At 47.5% G+C, this 15,557-nt stretch overlaps 1 protein-coding gene across 6 annotated transcripts in view; it reads right to left on the bottom strand.

Annotated features, from left to right (window-relative positions):
• EXOC6B (exocyst complex component 6B) overlaps positions 1–15,557 on the bottom strand; it is a 242,439-nt gene that overhangs the window by 101,156 nt on the left and 125,726 nt on the right. For all 6 annotated transcript variants that reach the window (XM_090139927.1, XM_090139931.1, XM_031588119.2 and 3 more), the window contains 7 exons: positions 7,237–7,320; positions 7,059–7,105; positions 6,038–6,158; positions 3,938–4,009; positions 3,704–3,801; positions 3,225–3,330; positions 1,955–2,064 (listed from right to left, as the gene is read on the bottom strand). In XM_090139927.1, coding sequence (XP_089996053.1) covers positions 1,955–2,064; positions 3,225–3,330; positions 3,704–3,801; positions 3,938–4,009; positions 6,038–6,158; positions 7,059–7,105; positions 7,237–7,320 — 638 coding nt within the window. The remainder of the gene's footprint in view (positions 1–1,954; positions 2,065–3,224; positions 3,331–3,703; positions 3,802–3,937; positions 4,010–6,037; positions 6,159–7,058; positions 7,106–7,236; positions 7,321–15,557) is intronic.

The raw sequence follows: 15,557 nt of genomic DNA, 5'->3' as shown, positions 1-15,557 counted from the left end.
CTCCTAATCAAATTAATAGAGCCAAACCAAAAGAATTTGCAAGCCCTGGAAATGCGCAGTAAGCTCCACATTTTCTTCAAATACTTTAAAAGCAAAACAACTTTCATAAGCATATCAACATAAAGGAGTCTACTCCCATCCAACAAATACAAGGAGCTAGTTTAAAATAATAATTAGAAAAAATACAAGCTACATTTTCAGCCACGGGCTCTGTTCTTCAGGAAAAGACTGCAGAGCGTTTAAGCAAACTGTCTGGGTTAGTGACAGCTGATGTCCCATATCCCATAGCAGTAGTCATGACCTTCAGGCCCCCCGTGACTGACGGGCTGACCCCAATCACTCCAGGGTGCAAGGTAAATGACAACCAAAGAAGAACAAGAAAGAGAAGAGAAAGAAAACTTGCTGCCGGCTTTGTAGCCAAGCTTCCTAATAAAGCCTAATTCAAGCTGTCAGGGTGAAATGAAGAAAGTGTCAACAGGGGTTTTTAGAGAAATATTCCAAATGTTTGGCTAGAATGTCCAAGAGCTCGGCTCCCCTCCCCCAGCCCCAAACCACTCCTCAAAAAGGGCTGGAAAATCCAATGTTGAAAGGAATTTTAATAACTTGTCCAGGGGGACCCCGAGGAGGGGCCCCAGGGAACGTTTTTCTTCCATTCCCTGACAAACCCAATCATCTCTGTAATGGTGAAGAGCACAAAACTTGTGAGGGAAGTGCCAGCCGAGGGGTTCTGTGAAACCAGCATCCGTGTGAAATAGGACCATCCCGCCTGCCTTAGAAACAGAGCCATTTAGTGGTGACCTGCAGGTTAAGAGCCTTGGGAGGCACCAAAGAGAACAACCTGCCACCAGTGAATGGCTGAGGTTGAACCCGAGGAGGGGGAGCAACATCCTGTGCTTTGCACACCACGTCCTGGGGAAGATGGAGGGAGAGTGGCTCTCAAAATTACCATCCCTCTCACAAAGGGAAAGAACTGAAAGAACCCGAAGTGGGCACCCTAACATCTGGTGAGACCCCAAAACATTGCCTGAGTTTCACATTAGCACAGGGGCTGCCCGTGGCCATGGCATGGAATTGCCCAGGGAGGTGAAACCCTGTGGACAGACCCAGATTTTACTGGTATGGCACTGAGAACACTAGAAATGAGTAATGAGGGCCAGGTTGGATGGGGCCCTGGGCAGCCTGCTCTAATATTAAATGGGGAGGTTGGCAGCCCTGACTGCAGCAGGGGGTTGGAGCTATATGATCCTTGAGGTCCCTTCCAACCCAAGCCACTGTATGATTCTATGAGGTCCTTCTGCCCTCCTGATGCTTCTACCAAGGTAAAAGCGTTCACTGGGTGCAAAAAGAAAGCAATTTCTGGCTAATAGAGTTGTCTTCCACTTCAGCACACGTGCAAGCCCAGTATCTAGGAGCAGTGGGATGGAGGAAAACACAAAACAGAATATTTGTACATATTCTCCAATGAGAAATATATATATATAGATCCCTAAACCAGAAGCCAGAACTAAGCACCACACAGGGCATAATCAAACCTTGGGTTTTCTGGCCAACACACTCCTTGAGGGACAATGTAGGGAAGCTGGGTAGCCATCACTAACCAGGCACTGATCCACCTTTCTTGGAAAGATTGGATCCAACCATCTACCATGACTCAGAAATGTCTCAGAGGGATTGGCTCTCTCCCCTTTTACACACCTAGCATGGGCACTGGGCTCTTTTTTCCTACATATGGGAGATTTATGGAAGACTTGGATGGCCAATGCTCCAAGGGGCCCACCAGCCACCTCCATCCTGGACAGTGTATACACAGGCAGTTGAGTGGCATGGAAGGCTGAGAACTCATATTTTAATCACACTGAAATATTTCAATGCCAACAAAACTTCTTTTTTTGACTCGATGATCTCTAGAGGTCCTTTCCAACCCCCCATGACCAGGAACACAATCATCCCCTACCTCAAATGAAGGTCTTCTGAAAACTTCAGACAGGCGTAGATGAATTCCTTAATCTGATTGTAAACTTTAGGCACAAACTCAGAAAAGGGAAACTTCTTTGGAAACGGTTGCTGAAAAGAACAGGAGAGAACTGAAGTCAAAGAGCAGATCTTTAAGAGGGAGAACTGCTCTCACAGCCAGCCCAGAGTGACGACTGCTTTCCAGTAACATGTTCCAAGCAGCCAAATTAATACTAATATTATCTGAGTCCAGCAATGAAACAACAAGCCAGCATTTATTGTATATTATATAAACATTTCAGCCAAGTGAAAGACCAGATAATCACTTACAAACGGCACATGGGTGCATAGGGGATTTGGAGCCTGAAACAGGCTGGAAGGAGACTTGTAGCTAGAAGGGAACAGGCAGCACAAAGCAATTCTTATTCCCTCTTTCCCAACTCACTTATTCGTAAGAAAAAAACCCTATCAGAGGATTCTTTGCTATTACTTCCCACCACACACAGGCATTTTGCTTGCTCACCTCCCCAGTTACCGCACAAGGTGAGCACTTGCTTACAACACAAAAGCCAAGAGGAAACAGATGTCCTCTCCCTCACAACCCAAATTTTCACTAGCTCGCTCTCACTCGTAGCACAGATGTGGCTGGGAGGTGCGGAGCAGAGCAGTAAAACCTGGACCCCGTGATACAGTCTTAGGGAAGGCCACAGACTTTCTGAAATCTAAACACTTGACTTGGACCGAAAACCCTCCCAGCCATAATTAAGTTCACCAGGCTTGGAGCTCGCTGGCTGCCAGATGTGGAGCACAAGGCCAAACATGCTTTTAAGGGACACTGCCTAGGTCAAATCTGGCTACACTGTTAGGTTCTGCATGCACGCACTTTTATAAAAGCCAAGATATACCACTTCTTGTTTTTTGTTGGTTTTATGTCTTTTTTGTTAGATAGCATTAGATTAAAACAAGTTAAAGTCAATAACGGTTCATACAATGGAAATAAAACATCAATGGAAAGAGATATTTTCATCTCTCTCCCATCTACTGCAAGTGATGCTGAACTGCAATAGCACACTGTGCTCTGAAAGCAAAATGGATGAGGTATTCCTCACCCACGCCAGGAGAAATGCAACACATGGAAAATCTATTTGTCCTTTTCTCTTTTTGTTTTGTGTTGCTGGGACCTTCTCATTTCTACTTCTCAATGCCAGTAACAGAGGTGTGGGCTTTCAGTGCACTGGGAGTCACGCCGTGCCAGTTGCATTTCACATTACCTTTTCAAGTTCTGCATCCTGGAATGGGAACTGTCCAACTATTTTCTTATAAATCTCTTCATTTGTCACTGGGATGGGACTGTAGTTATCTGAATCAAGTATATTTCTAGAAAAGAAGAAAGCAAGAAAGCTACAGCTGGGGGGGCTGCAAGGTCCCTTTCATGCTATGATTCTATGCTTCTATGATATCAGGGGGAAGTTCTTTAGCAAGAGAGTGGTGAGGTGCTGGAACAGGCTGCCCAGAGAGGTTGTGGATGCCCTGGAGGTTTTCAAGGCCAGGCTGGATGGGGCCCTGGGTAGCCTGGCCTAGTAATAGATAAGGAGGTTGGTGGCCCTGCATGCAGCAGGGGGTTGAAGCTTGATGATCCCTGGAGTCTATTCCAACCCCAGTCATTCTATAATTCAAGTAACACTTTTATTTCTTGGCTAAAAGTACTTTGTGAGGCATGTCTCATGAGTTTACTTAAAGAGCTTCTTACCTGAAAACTCCCGACCATTTCTTCAGCAGCGTTTCACTGTATTGGTCTTGGATCTCCAACAGCATGTCGAAGAGCTGGTTCACTGGGAAGCCATATCCCTGCCATGAGTGGAGGAACAGAGCAACTACATCAGCTAACAAGACATCACTGAGCAGCATTTGTTGTGTTTAGGGAGCTTGCATGCAAACCCTCCCTGCAAACATGCCTGCTGGCCAACAGACAACAGTCACCTACCTGGAGTGTATCTGCAAAGAGGACGATGAGGTTCTTCAAGTCTAACACCAGGCTTGGGTCTGAGCAATACGACTGCAAAGAGCATTAAAACAGGTTTTAAACCACAGCATGCAGGAAAATATTGCTCTCAGCCCCCCTGCCTTATCACTCCAGTGATAATAAATAGGCACACTGTGCAGCCCTAGGATCAGCGGTGCTTATTGCACAGTCCATGCCTTGAAGGCTTGCAGGGCACGGGAAGGCACACTGATAAGGGTATCTCTCCTGGTAGTGCACAGCTCATGGGGCTCTCCGTGATGAATAAGGATTTCAGTTGCTCTCCAGATACCTGGAGTGTTTCTAAGATTACCCAGGAGCTGCTGGGGAAGTGAGAGGAGATGAAGCAAATCAGTGTGCTGCCATGGCAAGGAGACAGCAGAGCCTCTCATGTAATATTTAGTGTGTTGTGTCTAATGGTAATGAAGCATTGCAGCGAGGCATCCCCGAGCCCTAAGCCAAGGCTGCATTGCTAAGTGGAAGGTTCAGGCTGAGGAAAAACACACTGCGTGCCTTTCAGCAACCTAATGGTCAGAGCTACAGCAGATGTGTGTATTTACTGTGGGTCAGGATGCTGCCTGAGGCTCTGAAGACACTCCTGCACCCCACAACAGACCTGAGCATCACCCCAGGGACACCCAGCATCACCCACCCTATCTGCTCACCAGCAGCAAACCTCAGCCCTGTCAAAATATGCAACGTTTCAGACAGGCTCTTACCTAATATAGAATCACATGCTGGAAAAAAGAGACTGAGATTTAAAGCTCACTGGAAACTCAAGGGGGAATGGCTCCATTAATCAATGAGAAAGACTGGAAGAGACACGTTTTCCATTTCACTCTCCAAAAAAGAAAGTCAGAAAGAAAGATAATGCCCTGAAGCTATCAGGAATGATAAAAGATGTCCCAGTCTATAGCAAGGAAGAAAATACAGGCGTTACATTTGGCTGAATGGGAAGAACTGGAACAGTCTCAACCTGTGCAGAAGCTTTCCAGCAAGTCTCACCAGCAACACGGGATGGACAGCACTGCTCTGCAGAGATGACAGAGTTGACCACAATAATAGCATTAAGAAATTGTGGCAAATTTTGTGATTACTGAAAAATAAACTCCTGACAGCCACTTCCTGCACTAGGTTAGAGCCTACAACTGATGGCCGTGGTGGTAAAGGTGAAAGCAGAGTGTGTGTACACATCTGTCCATCGTGGCCAGCATGCCAGGCAAGAAACTCCACTCATAAAAAAAGAATCAAAGAATCATAGAATGGCTTGGGTTGAAAGGGACCCCCAAGGATCATCAGGCAGGGCCACCAACCTCCATATCAAATACTAGACCAGCTGCCCAGGGCCCCATTCAACCTGGTCTTGAACACCTCCAGGGACAAGAAGTGCAGCTTTATAACACAAGGAGGTGTGTAACTCCCTGCCTAGTCCCTTTTTGGGGCATGGAAGGAGCACTGTACTGCTCAGGTCCCACGCTCAGTGTTGATGCATGCCCACAACAAGCACCCCATACATCCTCCTGCTGCTGAATGATGCTCCCTCCAAGAGCAGCAGTGGTATTCCAGTAATTCAGGCCCAACAATTTGAAAATGGACTTGGGGGAAGTCATTCAAGATTCTTCTCTTATGGTCAAATGTAGTTTATTTCATCCCATAAACCAACAGGGCGGCTCTTCAGCAAGCTATGAAACATTAAGACAACTCAAGTGCTCCCAGCTGAAACAGTGCAATATTATCAGGTCATGCATTTTTTTCCCCAGTTTTCCAGGACAACCCGACTCCCTCTGCTGGTGCTTTTCAAAAGTGATGAGCCAAGCAATGGAAAACACTGAAGTGCTATTTTCTCCTTTCCAGCCTCCCCAGGTATTGCAAGTTTGGCACAGGCAAATACAGTGCAATGTGAACCAAACAAGCCCTAGAGTTCTACTGGAGGAACAGCAGTGTGTTCCCTCTGTTGCTTAAAAAAGAGTGAAGTCAAAACAGAGTAGTACTGTGAAAGCCAACATTTCCAGCACGTCAAACCCAACTCAAGCAACAGCTGAGCAATCTGGGGCTTTTACTTACTGAGTGTGTCCTTAGTGCTGCAATGGTTTTTGATAACGCCATCTCCCACAGCTCATCAATATAGGCTCTATTTACCAAGCCCTGCGTTGTATGCAAGATGTGATCTTCGACTACAAAAAACCTGATGGGGAGGAGAAAATGGCACTGTTATCAGAAGTCACAGGCATCAAAAGAGATCTGCAAGCACTGGATGCAAGGGACATGCATTGCATGTGCACAGATCTCCACAGCAAGCCCAGATCCGCAGCATCCATCCCAATTATTGCTAAGGATAGATATTTTCTTCACTTTATTTTTTAATGTTATTGCATTTCCTACGATGCCACACTGCATTATAGCAGTGAGCCAAAAGCCAGCTGTTCCCAGTAATGCAACTCTGTGCACACACAAAGGCAGAGCTTTTCCACTCCGTTATTTGAACAAGAACTGCTGATTGAACTCTGCCCCAGCCAGCAGCAATCGCCTTACAATGGGTTAACTGCAGGGAGAACACTTTAACTGCAGGGAAAACACTCTGGTGCTCTCTACCCCATGCTCTCAGCACCATTTAGAGGCAATCAGTTCACTCCCGTCCTCATTTATCAAACGCATTGGTCCAAAAGCAGCAGCACGATTCAGGGAGCAAGTGTCCCAAAACACCATTTTAAACAGGAACGAGCAAAACCTCTGTTATATTTTGTAGGGAAAATCCAGTCCAGAAGCCTGAAGCTGTGTTAGGTCAGCAGCACACACTGCACTCACCTCCTTCAGCAAGAAAACAATCAAATAATTGTCAAATATTAAAGAATCATTAAGGCAGAGGGCCTATTTGCCTCATTAGCAGGGCAGGTAGGAGGTGCTCCCAGAGCTGGCAGGTTCTTATGGCTGCACACAGCGAAGTTCACCAAGTTTTCTGTCGGTTTGTCTCCTTTTGAAGGACAGACACAAAATAAGAACAATATTCCCTCCTCTCTCTTCCCTTCTGGGCTCCAGACAAACGCAGCACGCACACATTTAGCGCCCATATAAAAAAAACACCTACCCTACAATTTGATTGAAGTACTTCCTGTAGCCGTCCAAAGTTTCATGCTGTAACAAAGGAAAAGTGAGCAGAGGTTGAAATAAAGGAAAGCAAAATGGGAAAGAAAGAAGAGAGCATCCATAGGGCTGGGCTGCTCCATCAGGAGGAACCCCAAGCGCTGACCAAGGCACGGCCGTACCATATTGGAAGGAGGCTGCAGCACCAGCCGGGCTTGTTTTCTTCTCTGTTTCCTGTAGTAGTTCTCAAAGGTTTCTCGGGCACCCTGGAAAGCAGAGAGGATGAAGTCAAGTAAGCAGGCTTTGAGTTAATCATTTAATTGCACATACAGCACACTGCATCAATGACACAAAGCACGCCTGCCTCCAGCATTCAAGGCCAGGCTGGATGTGGCTCTGTGCAGCCTGGTCTGCTGGTTGGTGACCCTGCACATAGCAGGGAGTTGAAACTGGATGATCATTGTGGTCCTTTTCAACCCAGGCTCTTCTATGATTCTATGATACCTGCACAACTCAACCCAAGTACGTAATGAAGACTGATTTTAGTCCAAACACTAAGTGGAACAAACACAAATACATGTCCAAGTGTACTTGAGTTGGACTAGATGACCTTTCCAACTGAAACAATTCTAACAGCAAGACAAGGGGAAATGGTTTTAAAGTAGAGGGAGGGAAGATTTAGGTTGGACATCAGGGGGAAGTTCCTTACTATGAGATGTGTTAAGTGCTGGAACAGCTGCCCAGAGAGGCTGTGGATGCCCCGTCCATCCCTGGAGGTGTTCAAGGCCAGGTTGGATGGGGCCCTGGGCAGCCTGGGCTGGTATTAAATGTGGAGGTTGGTGGCCCTGCATGTGGCAGGGGGTTGGAGATTCGTGATCCTTGAGGTTCCTTCCAACCCTGGCCATTCTGTGACTCTGTGATTCTGTGACCCCTCTGTACCCGTTTCCCAATATCCTTGGGCAGATGTGGCACATGGTGCTGTGCAACCCTCCCCTTTACAAACCCTAAGATGTACAAACATCCAATCTACCTAATGATGGGGACAGTGAAACAACCAGATTTTTAGTGTTGGTGAACATCAAAAGGGGACCAGCAATGCCAGAAGGAGCAGCTGAAATTCTTGCACTGATTCTCAGTGATGCAAAGCCACAAACATCAGAGAGTTTAAGGAAAAGATGCTTGGGTGGTTAATACCTGTTCTATTAGACAGGCCAGTTCAGTAAGAGAAAATAAACGAGTTTTTGAGCTCATTCTCTCTCATGGTGGTCATGCCTCACCCACCATGGGGTCTGAGCCTCCAGATGAGAGTCATATCCCAATATGCTCCCATAACACAACCACATGGGTTTCCCCTCCATGAGCATCACCCACCCACGCCAGGCATGGCACAGGGGTCAAGGCTCTGGTGGTTGAGGCCGTGCCTTTGTAGGGGTTTGGTTTTACCAAAAGCTACATCTGAGCACCCCACCCAGGCAGGGCAGTGCAGCCACGTGGATCCTCAGATGTCATCTACCTGCTGAGCCCTCCAGGTCCCCCCAGGCTATGTAACTCCTCGCTGGCTTCTCCCTGTCTGTTTCTGCCTCCCTCCCCCGCGCCCGTCCTGTTTTATGTCTGAAATGGGATTATAAACATTTCAGAGAAGGGACAAGGCCTTGCTTTGAACTGGTAGGAGACAAAATCTCATTTGGAATTCACAAAACAAACAAGACGCAACAACAAATATCACCTGCCTGAGAAAGGCACCAGACCCCAACCTCTTCTACCAAGAAAACAAAGAAATACAAAAGAAAACCCGATGCTAATTTAATGATGCTGCAGCTACTCCATCGTTACACAGCCAGGCTGCCTCAAAAGGCCCTCAGCTAAAGGGGACCTGGGCAATTTCTGTTTCTTTCTTCTGTATCTCTTGCCTTCTGCATTTCTTCTACAAGAATTGGACTCGGTGATCCTTATGGGTCCCTTCCAACTCTATTCTATGAATCTGTATCGGAGCTCAAGCCCCTACGCTATGCTGCTGCTCTCAGTTTGCAATAGGAGAACTTCCATATTCCCACTTGAGCACTGCTGGGATCAGATTTTAGGCATCCATTAAACTTTGCTTTGCCTCATTCCTCAAAACCTACACAAGTGGAAGAAGAACTCAATTATCTCCCAGCAGCACCGCCGGGATTTGGAGCGAAGCCGCTCTCTAACTCAGCACAGCCTGCTACCAACGAGTGATGCAAACCTCCTAATTGAAGGCTTTCCCCCCCTGCCTCATCCTTATTAAATTGCTGTTGGGCCCCACCGAAGGCAGGAGCCCCAAAGGACCAACCAAGAGCGGCTTTACGCAACATGCCATGGAAGTCAGCAGGTAATTAATTCCCCATTAGCGAATGCACAGAAGCTGCCATATCCCAAAGCCACACAGGACCTTGGGGACCTCATGGAAGTCTTGAAAGCAGTTCATCTCCCAAAGGCCGGTCTGAAACCAATCAGTTATTTTAAGACCAGATTTGGAACATTTCTAGGACTACGTCACAGCAATTCGTGCCAGCTGAAATGGCCTTCCCTCCAACTGAGCTTTCTGATGGCACCCAAGAGGAGCTCCTCCCTGCTCCCCTCACCCTCCTCACACATTTCCTCATGACTGAAAGGCCAAGAGGTGTCCTGTCACCCAGCTCTATGACTCCATAAAATCAGCTCAGTGCACAAGCAGATATCAAGCAGCACGAGGCCCATGGGAAAGGCTACAGCAGGGAGCAGATCCCAGCCCCAACCTCCCATTGACTTCCACATTCACCACGGACCTTCGACAGCAGCAAGACACTGCTAAGACGTATCATTAGAGAGGCAGAATCCTTAAGGGTTTCTTGTAAACTCAATCCAAAATGTGTGGCAACCAGGGAAGCACGCTGGGGAGAGGAGAGGGAGGTGCTTTTCTTATTTATCCATTTACTTTTAATCAGAACAGGTTTCCCTCAACTCTCATTGTCTTAATTTAAGCAAGTGGGAAGAGTCCAAAGCTTCACTTCCAAACTACTACATTTATTCTAATCAGTGGTCCAGGAAAAAACCTCAATAATGCCTCATATTTTTAAAATTACCAGGCAGAACTTTCCTTTTCAAATTAGCTTCATAGTTCACAGAGTTGGCAATGAGAGGCAGATAATTAAGATCGTAGATGAGCACCACATAAGGGAAAACAGAATATAATCACGAGAATGCAAAAACAACAGCTGAAAAAAATACAGAAAGTTTCATAACTCAGAGCAAATCTAGCTGTGAATTACATGGGAAAAGCATGCTCTAAAGCTCATCCTGCTATTGTCCTCAGCAAGGACTGAAAATGACCACTAAAATGAAACTTCTCAGATCTAGAACGTATGGATGATGGTATTTTGGGTCATTACATTTGTGCTGACTTGGAGAAGAAACCTACCCCATGCACCTCAGGTAATGGAAGCTTACCAGCCACGTACAATTGGGGATATTAGCAGCAGAGCCCTTGCCACAATCATTAGTCCATTCCCCCAAAGAAACATCCTTACCACATAAGCAAGGTGATGTGTGATAACAGACCAAACCTATCTGCTGAGTAGATGCCTCCCTTGATGAACCCAATCTGCCATTAGTTCACAACCTCTATGCAGACACAGCTAACCACACATGCAAATCAAGCAAAAATAGCCCCAGTCCCCTTGTAACATCCGAGATAAAGCACTGAAGAATGCTTTTCTAGACCCCTACCCACGAACCACATCATCCTTAACAATGCAGCCTGGTTTGAGCAAGCAGATCAGCGATGACTCTAGTTGCCCTCATTTTGTAAGTTCAAGCCCATGGCACACCCATATTTAGTAGTGTTTTTAGTAATGCATTAGCACTTGCTGCTGCTTGACCTGGACTTATATTCAATTTCTCTCTCACTTTCACTGGTTCTTCATTCTCTTTTGAATTTGGTCCACAAAAATTCTTAGTCACTAATTTTGGGAATTCTCTCACCTTTAGAAGAGAGAGATACAGCATCCCACGAGAGCATGGTGAGATGTGCCACAAACCAGCAGCTCTGTTCCTACACAACCACCTCAACTACTCCCTGAGAAGCAGATCAGCATTCTACTGTCTGTAAAAGTCTGCCTTCAACCAGCTCCTTGTACACAAGAACTAAATGTGGCCAAAATCTAAAACAACGAGTGAAGGTGTCAATATGGATGACATGGGGTAAATATGTGGTTGGACAGGGAGGTTATGAGGGTTGGGGTAAATGGGTCATGCTCCATAGGGAGGCCAATACCAAGTGGAGGATTATAATCATAGAATCATAGAATGGCCTGGGTTGAAAAGGACCACAATGCTCATCCAGTTTCAACCCCCTGTGCAGGGTCACCAACCAGCAGACCAGGCTGCCCAGACCACATCCAGCCTGGCCTTGAATGCCTCCAGGGATGGGGTTCTGGATTCTATCTTGTTTAACATGTTTGTTTCCAGGAGGCAATGGTGTGGCCTCAACTGCTTTCCAGAGGACACCAAGCTGGGGAAAAAAATCAACATGCTCATGCTCAAGGGTAGTGCCACTGCCCAAGGGTCCCAACAGGCTGGAGGAAGGAGCCAACTAGAATGCAATGAATTTCGACAAGGAAAAGGTAGAGACCTCAAACCTCTTGCAACAGCAACTGCTTTAGGAGCACCTCTGTGGATAAAGACAGTGAGTTCTGGTAGACAGCAAGCTGAACATGGATTAGCACTGCATCTCTGTAGCAAAGGCAGCCAAAAGCATCTGGGGATCTAACAGCTGCCTTCCCATATCTACAGCATCTACTGAGGAGATGGAACCAGGTTGGCTTTTCATGGCAGTGCCCGATAGGAGACTCAGCAGGTACAAATGGAACAGAGACATTCTGACTTGTTATGACAAAAACTCTTCCCAGAGAGGCTCTGCGCTCCCCATCCTTGGAGAACTTAAGAGACCTGCCTGGATAAAGTCCTGAAATACTATGTTGGATTTCACAGGTGACTTGCTCTGAGCAAGACTGGACCGGAGAATTCCTGAGGTCCCTTCCAACCTGGCTGACCCCATCCTGGGAACAAGAGGCTTTACAAACAGGCTACAGAGGTTCTGAAGCCTCCAGGTAGTTTCACAAGTGGCTTATTTCCAAGTCTAGGTTCCAAAACATCCTGGTCATCAGCCATTTCCAATGCATCACGTCCTGTGAGGAGGATGGGCTGGAACTGGGGCCAAGCTCACACTTGGGGGGATTTAGCCAATCTCAGCCTCATTCAGGAAATAACAGAATATTCCTTTTCCTCCACATCACTGAGCAAGGGTGATGCAATTTGTCACCCCTCACCTGCCTGAAGCATGCTCCCACAGACAGCATTTCATTTTCATTCAGGTACAGGTGCTAAACAACACCTGGCATCGCATCAGCACTGAAGAGACCCTCAATCAAACTCGGATCTCCCTTCTTGTAGCCCCCAAATCTCACGGGAACGCACAAAACCAGACCCACACATATAACCCCTCTCCCAGTGGGACTCACAACAGCCCTCTGGACATGACCTAAGTTCTAAAATCCTGCAAGCAACCTCCAGAATACCAAAGATGGGCAGTTTGTTTTAAGGAGAAACAATCCTCTGGCACTTAAAGAACCCATGGGGAGTGTATGTGCTAGCTGGAAACAAGCTGCAAAAAGATGAGCTCGGAACATAACGTGCCCTAAAGATCCCACAAAACAAGAGAAAAGTGGTAATCACTAATGAGACACAAAGAAGACAGGCTCCCAAGCAGATGCTTAACTTTAAAAGCACAAATATTCCCAAATGATTTCACATAGACACAGGGGTACACATGCAGGTGCCTGAGAGGGCTTTGCTGAACCGGGATCAAAAAGGCTCAGCCCTGTGGAACCACTTGTTTACTGTAAACACCACCTCCAGACCGAAAACAAAAAGATAAAGTGAACCAGAAAACTGCGTGGGGGGATGGAGGGAGCAGCAGTGTGGGGATGGCTGGGCCCTGTGGCTGCCCCACAGCACCATGTGCAAGCAAGCCCCACATTTGACCACTGCCACCAGCATTAGAGCTGCAGAACGACAGAATCATAGCATGGTTGGGTGGAGGGGACTGTAAGGATCTTCCAGCCCCAAGCACTGCGATGGGCTGGGTGCCTACAGCTGCCCAGTGTCCCATCCACGGCCTTGGGCACCTCCAGGGATGGGCAGCAGTGCCAGCACCTCACCTCCAACCTCCTCACTTCTAACCTAGACCTCCCCTTTTAGTCTATGGCCATTCCTTGACCAGTCCCTAGCAGACGGTGTAAAAAGTCAGTCAAGCACAAAGTGAATGATGCATTTTCAAGGTTTCAGGCCTTGCCCTCAATAACATGGCACCCGCCAAGCAAGGGAAGGCTCATGAAGGGAAGGAAATGCTCCCAGTGCCACAGTGCTGAGCTCCTGGTAGTACAGAAACTCAGCACAATGTATTCAGGCAGCAGGAACCCAGGTGGGATCTCCCCTTCCCTTAAAGAAGAGCAGACTCCTTCCTCCCCAAAATCAGGCCATCACCTCACCATTCAGCTCCCCAGCCCTGCCTATAGGAAGCAACGTCTATTTTCCATTTAGACGAGGGTAAAGCCTTTAATTTCACCCTCCTGGCTGCAGCTGGAGTTCCCTTTTAACTGCTTGGGCAAGGGAGTGAAGACAGTTTTATATGGAAAAAAAAAATGCTGAAAAGGCCACTTTAATATGCTTGTATGTGAAAAGGAGAGAGCTTTTCATAGTGCACGATAATGAGGGTCAGCGGGATATTACACTTCACCATATGGCTAATTTGCACAGCAGGTCAATGCTCTATTTGCTTTTTTTTTTTTTTCCTTTTAAAGACAGCCCTGTAGATTAAGCTGCATTAAGACTAAACAAGAAAATAATAATAATAAAGAAATAATGAAGCGTGAGTAGGAGATGCCCTCTAATGTTCAAGCTTGGAAGGGCTGGGGAGGAGGTTCTGTAAAAAGAAGTAAATTAATTAAAAAGAATAAAAACACATAAAGATGAGTGTGTAGGGACAAGGCAAGATGCAGATGGCACTGCAAATGGCACTGGCTCAGCACCAACCCATGCCCACCAAAGATGGGGATGCGTCCCTACTGCCTGCAAAGGGCCATGCTGTCTCTTCAAAGCTTAGAATTCTGTTCCTGCGGAGGAATAACCACACGCACCAACACAGACTGAGTGCTGACCTGCTGGAAAGGAGCTCTGCAGAGGACATGGTAGACCAGTGGTTGACCAACAGCTGACCAACAGCTGATCATGAGCCAACAGGGTGATCTAGTGCTCAAGAAGACCTGTGGGGCACTGGGGTGCACTTCACAGAGCATGGCCAGCAGGGCAAGGGAGGTTTTCTCCCTCTACTCTGTCCTTTGAAGGGCAGATCTGGAGCACTGGACCCAGTGCTGGCCTGCCCAGTCCCTGGCAGACTGGGAACTGCTGGGAGAGCCCCACAGAGGGTGCAGAGCTGGTGGGGGCCTGGAGCACCTCCTGATGGGGACAGGCTGAGAGCCCTGGGACTGTATACCTGGAGGAGACAAAGCTGAGAGGGATCTGAGCAGTGCTGATCAACGTCTGAAGGGCAGGAGGCAGGAGGACAGGGCTGGCTTCCATTTGGTGGTGCCCACTGCCAGGACAAGGCACAAACCAGAGCCCATGGAGTTTCATCTGAACACGAGGAAGAAATGTTTTCTTGACTTGGAGACTGACAGAGCCCTGGCACAGCTGCCCAGAGAGCTGGGAGAGTCTCCTCCAGAGATATTCAAACCCACCTGGATGCTTCCCTGTGCAACCTGCTGCAGGGAACTCCATTAGGCAGAAGTTGGACTGGGTGATCTCCAGAGGTCCCCTCCAAGCCTTATGACTCTCTAAGTTGTTTTATCATCAGTGGAGTGTTTAAGCAACTCCTGAAATACAGAACTTGTTTACTTGCATCAGAAAAGCCCATTTGTCCTGGCGTGTCCCCACTCTGTGCCTGGCCCAGGCGTGACCTTGTGAGGCACTTCCCGTCCTGGAGCCGGCAGCGGCTACAGCTCCCAAAAAATCTGGTGCCTAAAGATTAGGGAACCCAACCCGTGCATCTGCAGAAGGCAAACAGTTTGATTAACGAGCCTGGCTTGTGTAATCACCTCCCGCCCTTCCCTGCTGCAGCACAGTGTTAATTTATTAAATACCTTAACAAAGGGCCTTTATTAGCGGCCTTCACTTGGCGGGCTGCTTACGGAGCGTTGCTAGCTACATCTCATAAAGCTTTAATTGACTGCTGCTTTTCACAACCTCTGACCTGGGAGCGCAGGCAGCCGGCTGTGCTGGCTGAAAGGTGAGCCCTGAGGAGCTCCTGGCCCCAGGGTGCTGGTAGGGATGCAACGTGCTTGGATGAGCCCAAGGGAAAGGAGACCTGCAGATGGGTTCTTCCTGGCTCCCCGCAGTATCTGGAGCCAATTTGAGCTCCCATAGATGCTTCCCTTTTCCTAAT

The sequence above is a fragment of the Phasianus colchicus genome, chromosome 4 (genome assembly GCF_987193195.1).
Source record: "Phasianus colchicus chromosome 4, bPhaCol1.hap1.1, whole genome shotgun sequence".
In the NCBI taxonomy this organism is placed as follows: Eukaryota; Metazoa; Chordata; class Aves; order Galliformes; family Phasianidae; genus Phasianus; species Phasianus colchicus.
This window is presented reverse-complemented; position numbering and strand designations above follow the sequence as displayed.